The 10,111-nt window shown below is 39.5% G+C and overlaps 1 protein-coding gene and 1 non-coding gene across 2 annotated transcripts; one reads left to right on the plus strand and one right to left on the minus strand.

Moving 5' to 3' along the window:
- The first annotated feature begins 5,005 nt into the window (after positions 1–5,005).
- Positions 5,006–7,940, plus strand: LOC110790625 (proteasome subunit alpha type-7). The gene is made up of 3 exons (XM_021995415.2): positions 5,006–5,372; positions 6,594–7,008; positions 7,471–7,940. The coding sequence occupies exons 1-3, from the start codon at positions 5,200–5,202 to the stop codon at positions 7,624–7,626; spliced, it is 744 nt and encodes a 247-aa protein (XP_021851107.1). The 5' UTR covers positions 5,006–5,199; the 3' UTR covers positions 7,627–7,940.
- Positions 7,941–10,004: 2,064 nt separating this feature from the next.
- TRNAI-AAU (transfer RNA isoleucine (anticodon AAU)) lies at positions 10,005–10,078 on the minus strand. The gene has a single exon. It is a non-coding gene; the product is annotated as a tRNA-Ile (tRNA).
- Positions 10,079–10,111: the final 33 nt, after the last annotated feature.

Genomic DNA, 10,111 nt, shown 5'->3' on the forward strand with positions numbered 1-10,111 from the left:
CCAACTCCTTCGCCTGGAGATCTATGGTCGTCTGCATTTCCAAGCGGACCTCCTCAATTGACTTGAAAGCATAATCACAATGATGAACGGACTCAACCACCTGAGCTTTGAGCTCCTCAGCCGTGTTGATCTTCCAACTCTTGCAAAACTCCATGCGGCATAACAACTACAAAAAGATATATACGTTAGTAAACAGTCCAAAAAACATTTACATACAGGTGAATTTATTGATCAATGCAGACAAACCCACGTCAAGTAGGCTGGCTTGGATGGCACCAAATTGAGCGTTTGTCCGACGACCAGGAAGAGAAGCGACATATTCTTTTGGGACGGCCTTAAAAACCTTGCGGCATATAGCCGCCCTTTCCCTTGACGAATAGTGAGGAGTAGCGGGGATATTCTCGTCCTCTGCCAGAGCTGCTTCCTTCCCTTTGTCTTCTTTAGCTATAGGAAAAACAATGGCCTTAGGATGACGCGGAGAGTAAGAAGAACCGCCAGATGAGGCTCGATACGTCTGTACGATGTTCGAGTAAAACTTACCACCGGATGACCTAGCTTGGCGGGCCACCTCAGCAGGGATTTTAGAACGGACGTTAACCGGAATTCCAGCTAAAGGATCCGCCGGCTCAGTTTGGTGCCCACCCGACTTTGATTTGGACACCAAGTCCACAACCGAGGAGGGCTTATCCACTGCTTGCTCGTCCTCAGCAGGGTGACCACCCTCGGCGGCCTATGATTCCTCCTTCTTTGCTAGACGACGGGGTTTGGGCCGAGGCTTCTTAAAACTGCTCGGTGTCTCCAAATTAGCCGGCACTGACCTCTTCTTCAGCTGCGAAAGAGTGGTCCCTTTCGCTCTCGCTGCCGCCTTGGCCGCATCCTTCGCTTGCTAACAAAGAATACAAGGCAAAGTCAGAAAATTGATGGATCACAAGCCTCAAAGTGGGGGCACGTCACCAAAAGAGACGCTCGTCTAACATTAGTGACAAGGCGTATCTTTATGATCACAAGCCACTCTCAAAGAGGTGGCTCGTCACCAAAAGAGACGCTCGTCTAACGTTAGTGACGAGGCATATCTTTGTGATCACAAGCCATTCTCAAAGAGGTGGCTCGTCACCAAAAGCGACGCTCGTCTAAAATTAATGACGAGGCGTATCTTTGTGATCACAAGCCATTCTGAAAGCAGTGACTCGTCACCAAAAGAGACGCTTGTCCAAGCATTAGTGACGAGGCGTATCTTTGTGATCACAATCCACTCTCAAAGAAGTGGCTCGTCACCAAAAGAGACACTCGTCCAAACAGTAGTGACGAGGCGTATCTTTGTGATCACAAGCCACTCTCAAAGAGGTGGCTCGTCACCAAAATAGACGCTCGTCCATACATTAGTGACGAGGCGTATCTTTGTGATCACAAGCCACTCTCAAAGAGGTGGCTCGTCACCAAAAGAGACGCTCGTCCATACATTAGTGACGAGGCGTATCTTTGTGATCAGAAGCCACTCTCAAAGAGGTGGCTCGTCACCCAAAGAGACGCTCGTCCAAACATTAGTGACGAGGTGTATCTTTGTGATCACAAGCCACTCTGAAAGAGGTGGCTCTTCACCAAAAGAGACGCTCGTCCAAGTATTAGTGATGAGGTGTATCTTTGTGATCACAATCCACTCTCAAAGAAGTGGCTCGTCACCAAAAGAGACGCTCGTCCAAGCATTAGTGACGAGGCGTATATTCGTGATCACCATCCACTCTCAAAGAAGTGGCTCGTCACCAAAAGAGACGCTCGTCCAAACATTAGTGACGAGGCGTATCTTTGTGATCACAAGCCTCTCAAAGAAGTGGCTTGTCACCAAAAGAAACGCTCGTCATTAACTTTGGACGAGGCGTATCCTAGTAATCACAAGCCACTCACAGTAATGGCTTGTCACTAAAAAAATAACGCTCGTCATTAATGAATGACGAAGCGTACTTCAGCAAACACAAACCATAATTTATCATAGTGACTCGTCCACCCGAAAGACGCAGGTACTTTACTCGATCCTTGTAAAAAAGAACAAAGTGGAAAGAAATCAAAAGGATTGTTACTCACCTTCTCCTCCAACTCGGGCTTGGCCTTCTTCATTTTGGCCTTGTAGATGTCGGCCATCCAGTCAGTCATATCGCCTTTGCCTTTATCTACTTCAGACAGCTTACTCATTCCTTCTTCTGCACACAAAAAGGAGTAATGGTTAGAGAAAGAATGGAACAAAGTCAGACGGCATATAACCTAACATTCTACCTTGGGTCATAGAATACCCTAAACCCACAGCAGCCAAAAACGCTTCATCCCGTAACTGGCTTATGTGCGGCAACCACTCGGCCGGCACATGAAATGTCTTATCAGCAGTCAGATGGTGGGTGTTGGCCCTAAACAACACCATTATGTGATCCCACTCGTCCGCGGTGAGGGGCGGGAGAGCCTCGTCATGCTCCATGTAATTGGTCGTGCGACTCCAGCGGCTCATTCTATCATACATCTCCTCGTCGTCAGTATGAAACACGACCCATATCTTCCTCCACTTGTGCCATTTGTTGAGCTTACCCACCACATTTTGGTAGGTGCCTCGGCTGCTTAGGTTGAACCACCCCTCGGTGGCCTTAGGAGAACGGGAGATAGAAACCAGATGCAAGAAAGCATTGAAAGACGGATGCACATTGTTCAGCGCGCATTTGGCAATGTAGTCGAATATGTCCGCCCAGGAATTTGGGGTCAGTTGAGCCACCCCAATGTTGAACCCATCTAGCACCTCCACAACAAATGGATGTGGAGGGAACCTCATGCCTAGCTTAATGGTGGCGGCATAAACGGGAAACTCTCCCTCGGCCAACAGGCTGACCGTTGAGTCTAAGCCAGCCGACACCCGCATCTCATACCCCTCACCGACGCAGAGGCCGTCTCTCATTTCGACCCCTTTCTTCTCCAGCCACCTCATCCAGCTAACGTCTAGATGAATCTCCGAAGGAAGAAGCCGAGATTCTTCTCGGCCCCTCGGCCTAACTATTGTTTGAGCAGCCTCCTGCTCCTCGGCAACCAAAGGCAGTAGAGCTACGCTCGGCTCCCCGACTGCCCGGCTCGCTGTATGCTCGGAAGAGCTTGCTGTTTGATCCCCCTCAGCCTCGGCATATTCATCGATCTCTTGAAAGAGATCGGCATACTCCTCGTCTACTGCCGGGTCAGTGGAAGAATACCTCTCCATAGGAGGTGTAGCCGACCCCTCTCGCAAACGTAGACGAGTAGGATCTGCCGTCTGCTTAGTTCTTGCCATGCTCTCTGCATAGTGAACAGATCACGGCTTAGGGGTGACTAACAATGAAGAAAAAGGCGTGACTGGGCGTCCGCTCCGACAAAGAATGAGCGGCTTAAATGCCTCATTTAACCCAGTGAATCCTTACCTAATACTAAGGTGCCGACTACCAACGAAGATAAAAAACGACGACCGTATGACCAAAAACATGCAAAATAGGTAAAAACTAACCTTAAAAGATCTAAGAAGAAATTGGTGAAGAACAGATTGAGTCTGGCGAAGAACAGGTTGAATCTGATGAAGAACAGGTTGAGTCTCACGGCGGCCGGAAATCGCCTACTGGTGGTTGATCTACGCCGGAAATCGCTTGTCTGGAACTCTGTGAAAATGAAACGTAAAAAATGAAAATTTACCTCCCCCTATATATAGAGAGGGGCAAAAAAAGAGAAAAAGTGACACTTGTCACTATCTCAACACTTGTCCAAAAATGTATCTGAATATCAAGGGTCAAGAAGCGATATCTGAAAGATTGTTTCCAGAAATGCCCTTCTTGAGGGGAAAATGTTGTGGGCAAAATTACCATGCCAACTTGTACCGATAAAGATACGACATGTGGCACGTATTATACCCCATAAGCAAATCATACGCCATTTTATCTGGAGTGTAGGTACTTATCTAAGTATCTACGGAGTATACGTATTTGTATTTATATACGGATAAATATATGTATTCATGTCCATACATAAGTGGAATACTTGGCAAATACCTTATGATGGCACAAAAGCCCAAAAAGCCCACTTATGTCCTAAAAGGCCAATAACTGCAAAAGGGAAAGGACACTTGTCCTCTCCTCCTACCTCAGCCAATCATATGAGGGAATATTAGGTCATTCTCCCCAAAACCTAGTACTATATAAAGCCTCATTTCCCAAGAAAAAAGGGTTACAATCACAACACAATCAAATATATTAATTGCTCTACCTCCTCTCTACTTTCTCTCTCTACAAACACATACTTACTTAAGCATCAGAGGGAATATTCCGAGAGGAATATTCTTGTTTTGCAGGTAGGAGCGGAGATCGTATCGCAGGCTACCGGAAACCTCCAAGTCATCAGCTTACCGGAAAAACTCCACAACACTATCAGTTCTGGTCTGGATATATAATGGTTCTGATCTATAAAAATCAGTTCTAATATGGACATGACCTGATCATATCGTTTCTGATCTGGACTTAATGGTTTTAATTTGGACATGATGGATTTGAATGTTTTGTTAATGTTTTTTTATGCCTTAAATAATAGATTTTAATTACACCTACAACAACATTATTTTTTATTAAAGCAATAATAGTAATAAAATATTAAATATAATAACAATGATATAAACATATACCAATAATAATAATAATAATAATAATAATAATAATAATAATCTGGTCTGATCTGATCTGAACTTATTTTTTCTGATCTGTCTGATCTGATCTGGTATGGTCTGATCTGATCTGATCTGATCTGATCTGATTAAATCTAAAATAATAAATAATAAGGTCCTGAAATAAGGTGAACTAAACAGGGCCTTAAGGAGTAAGAGACCCTTAACCACTCATGTCAATCTCAAATGATACGGGATAAGTGATATTAGTATATTACACATATGACGGTCACATAATCGAAAAAAATTCCCCTAAAAAACGAAAAATAAGAAAAGAAAAAGAAAAAGCAAAAGCAAAAAGTAAAAGGCGAAAAACTCACTCTCTAAATAGACTAATGACTATAGGGTGTCTTGTTGCCCAAGTTCTGAAAAAGCATTTCGATTAACACCGGAGAGATCAACTCACTGCAGACTCCATCGATTTCGATCCCAGAAGAGAGAGAAAGAAGAGAGAGAACACTGATAGTTGAAGGAGACGAATAGGAGAGAGAGAAATGGCGAGATACGACAGAGCAATTACAGTATTTTCACCTGACGGCCATCTCTTTCAAGTCGAGTACGCGCTTGAAGCCGTCCGTAAGGGTAACGCCGCCGTCGGAGTTCGAGGTACCGACACCGTCGTTCTCGGTGTCGAGAAGAAATCCGCCGCCAAACTTCAAGATTCTAGGTTTCCTTTCTCTTTCTTCTGATCTCATTTTCTGTTTTCCGCTTTACTTTTTTGATTTAGGGTTTCCGATTTGTGGTGAAAGTGAATGATTTAGAGTTTTAACGAAGATTTGACGAATTCAGATTAGAGAAACTCGTGGAGTCTATGTTGCTAGGTTGTATGATTTTTAATCGTGGAATCTATGTTGCTAGGTTGTACTGGAAATGTTTTGTTGTATGTGTTCAAAATTGGGGAGTAACCGGATATCTTCACTGAAACCATTTAGCAATGAGAATCTGCCTAATTGGGGTTTACTTGATTGATTTTTTATTAATTAACAAAGGTCAGCCCTTGTTACCCAAACTTGTGTTGTAAGACCAACTACGTGTGCAAATTGTAACTAAAGAAGGTCTTCCCAGCAGTTTCGAGTAAGTAATTCGGATTGTTCGGGGATGACAAAAGCATTATCTTCAATTTTAGTTTACTTTAGCTACATGCTGTCAATAAGATAACCCATATATTGGTTTATGTTTTCTTCTTCATATGTGCTAGAGCATCGATTCAGGGTGCCTGGAATATTAGGTCATTACAGAGCTCGGTTCTGTTGATATGGAGCGATCTATGTAAATGGATTTGATACTGTAGCTAGCAGTTCTGCAGGTTATATTTGTGTAATGTGCAATAGGGCTCTCACAGAAAACAAAAAATATGAGCTATGCAACCTTCAATCCCATGTACACGATAACTATTATATCCAGCATCTTGCTTTCTTACTTTTCATATGAGTATATTGTCCTTTTCACTCCAATATTTTCTGCGTTTTGCATTCCTGGCTTCTGTTTTATGATCCAAAGCGATAGTGTATCTGGGAAGCCTGTGCTTTACGTAGGTTTTTTTTTCTTGTCTCTTAGCTGTAAAGTTCTTAAGTTCATCCTTGAGGTGTCTACTTTATGTGAATCGTGGACTTCGGAAGTATGAAGAGAGCTGTTTGCATCAAGAGTTGAATGCTTCACTAGCGTTTTCCTCTAGTTTAAGTTGTATGAAGTTATCATGTCTTACCTTATCACACTATGTGTAAAGCGTAATCAGTCCAGTGTATTAGAGCTGTTTTACTTGTTCCATTATCAGATGTCAGGCCTCTATTCCTTCTTTTCTTTTGAAAGTGAGAGATGCATAGTTTTATGCCGTTCAATGTCATAGATAGTGTTTTCAGTCTTTTCACTGTGTTTTTCTCTTTTTCAGGTCGGTTAGGAAAATTGTAAACCTCGACAATCATATTGCTTTAGCATGTGCTGGGCTCAAAGCAGATGCTCGTGTTCTAATAAACAAGGCACGTATTGAGTGTCAAAGCCACAAGCTGACCTTGGAGGATCCAGTAACAGTTGAGTATATAACTCGCTACATTGCTGGACTTCAGCAGAAATACACACAAAGTGGTGGTGTTAGACCATTTGGGCTCTCAACTTTGATTGTGGGATTCGACCCATACACTGATGTACCAGCACTGTACCAGACAGATCCATCTGGCACATTTTCAGCTTGGAAGGCTAATGCAACTGGAAGAAACTCTAACTCCATAAGAGAGTTTCTGGAGAAGAATTACAAAGAAACTTCTGGGCAAGAAACTGTCAAGCTGGCTATTCGTGCATTACTTGAAGTAAGTCGTCTTGGAATTTATTTTTTTATGAACTTCGGCTTGTGCAGGTCTTGCTTCATCTTAGCTGTTTAAATTCTTGTATCTTTATGCCCCATTAGTTAAAGGCATTCCTTAGAATTTATTTGTCAAATATTTGGAAAAGCCACTCGAAACGTCTTTCTCATGACTAGAAAACGGGGGAATTGAAGCATGAAATATGTTATGATAACAGGTTGATCATTATGGTGGTCAATCTTGTTTCCAAATAATCTAGTATTTCTAAATGCTTAGAGGCATTAACACTGTAAATATTGAAATATGTATTACTGAAGCCTGTGTCACGATGACATAATCCATAGCTTAACCCCCATTTTGTACCATCTGCTTAAAGGTTGATGGTGGCTATGATAATTGATATTTTGTTTTGAGTCTGTGGAGGCCTGTACCAAGTTAGCAACTGACTTAGTGCAAAATATTTATCAGGTTGTTGAAAGTGGAGGAAAGAACTTGGAAGTTGCTGTGATGAGGAAAGAAGGTTTGCATCAGCTTGAGGAATCTGAGATTGATGCCATTGTTGCAGAAATTGAAGCAGAAAAGGCAGCTGCTGAGGCTGCAAAGAAGGGTCCTGCTAGTTCTTAACTTACAAGCTTCTGAATTAGGCTGTTCCTTAGAGTCTTATTCCAATTTCTGCTTTTGTTATAGCTCTTAACTTTGAAGTGTTAACAAGTCAGACTTTGATTTCATTTGCATGCTGTTAGCTGGCTTATTATCACCGTGGTATCATCTGAAAAGCTAGTAATCAGTGAGAAATTTGTCGAATCCTTTGGGTCTTTTGCTTCATTATCAGATTCATAAACTACCATCTTGAGTCTAATTGTGATTAGATTCTAATACATGGATCATGGATGGTGTAAAATCGAGTATTGATGAAATCATCTTGTCTATTATTGAAACATTGTTTGCATGGATACAATTGATGGACACTTCATATTCAATTTTAATAGGGATTGCATGCTCCAGAGTATTATGACAAGAAGTAATGGGGAGTTAAGACAAGATTCCAATGTTCATTTCATTCTTTTTATTTGGGGCTGTTGAATAAATCAAATTGGCCTTTTCCAAACATACGTCGTATATTCTTTGAATAGCCATTAGCCGATCATACTATATCTTTTTGGTGGATCATATTATGGATTTATACAAAATTTTATATAATGCGGTCGTACATAAAAGACCACATTGGTGTTATATAAGTTAATCACTGAAACTAATTAGTTAAATACTGAAATCAAATAGTTAAGCAATGCAATTAACTAGTTAAGCACTAAAACTAGTTAGTTAAGCAATGTAACAAATTAGTTAAGTAGTGGAACCAATTAGTTAACCAATCAAAGTGGTCTTTCCGATAAGGCGGTCTTACACAAAAGTTGTCGGATTTATCTCTTTGGTGGATCATACTATGGATTTACTTGTTTCAAAGAGGGGCAAAATTTAGGGGGAAGGTTCAAGTGCTCATAGTCTTCTAAACGATGTCCCCAATTACAAGGTCAAGATTTTAAATAAGGCAACACATAGGGGGGAAAGTTTAAGTGCTTATACTTGTCTTCTAAAAGATATTCCGAATCACGAGACAAAATCAAATAAAATTTTGTATGAGACGGATTCGAAGAGAAAATCTAATATATATATATATAAAAAGGAGGCATATTTGCTGAAATATTAGAGCGCCACATAGGATTACTAATGGTTTCGGCCAATGAAAAATAAGATTTCTAATTTATTTTTGAATTAAAAAAATCGATTGCCACGTAGATAATTAATTAGGTGCCACGTAGATATTCTAATTAATTAATTACTAATATATACAACTCCATCCAAAATCAAACACTCTAAAAATTTTATAAAAAAATCTAAAATAAAATTCATCCAAAATCAAACACTAATCAAAAGTAAAATAAATAAAATTCAATTTAAAATCAAACATTAATCCAATATTAGAGCGCCACGTAGGAAATTAATGGTTTCGGCCAATGAAAAATAAGATTTCAAAATTAATTTTGAATTAAAAAAGTTGAGTGCTACATAGATAAATAATTAAGTGTCACGTAGATATTTTTATTAATTAATTATTAATATTACGCATGTACAATTTCATCCAAAAACAAACAACGCTCATAATTAAAAAATAAATCTAAAATAAAATTCAACGCAAAATAAAAAACTAATCTAATCTAACCTAATATATAAAATCAGTATATACATAGGAGTTCTACTTAAACATAACAATCTAATAGAATCCGTGCATCGCACGGGCTAAAATTATTAGAGCGCCACCTAGGATTACTAATGGTTTCGGCCAATGAAAAATAAGATTTCTAATTTATTTTTGAATTAAAAAGATCGAGTGCTACGTAGATAATTAATTAGGTGTCACATGGATATTTTAATTAATTAATTACTAATATATACAACTCTATCCAAAATCAAACACTCTAATAATTTAAAAAAATCTAAATTAAAATTCATCCAATTAAAATCAAACACTAATCTAAAATAAAATTCAATCCAAAATCAAACACGAATCCAATATTAGAGCGCCACGTAAAAAATCTATGGTTTCGGCCAATGAAAAATAAGATTTCGAAATTATTTTTGAATTAAAAATGTCGAGTGTCACGTAGATAAATAATTAGGTGACACGTAGATATGTTTATTAATTAATTACCAATATTACGTATATACAACTTCATCCAAAATCAAACACTTTAACAATTTATCTAAAATAAAAAATTTAATTTAATCTAATATATAAAACATAGCCGTTGGTATTTTATTTTAATTTAGCAATTTTATAAAATCCGTGCATCGCACGGGCTAAAATCTAGTCTTAACTATTTTGAGAAAACTTTCAATACCCATAATACACGTATAATGACAACTAAAATTCAGATAAGAAAAGTTGAAATCGTGTGAATAGAACATATGGCTATTCTTCCAAAAATGAAAATAATAAAAATTGGCCTATGCAGGTCTCGAACCTGCGACCTTCGCGTTATTAGCACGACTCTCTAACCAGCTGAGCTAATAGGCCTTTTTGCTTAAAACATACTTAATTAGTTTAAGG

This window comes from Spinacia oleracea, chromosome 3 (assembly GCF_020520425.1).
Source record: "Spinacia oleracea cultivar Varoflay chromosome 3, BTI_SOV_V1, whole genome shotgun sequence".
In the NCBI taxonomy this organism is placed as follows: domain Eukaryota; kingdom Viridiplantae; phylum Streptophyta; class Magnoliopsida; order Caryophyllales; family Amaranthaceae; genus Spinacia; species Spinacia oleracea.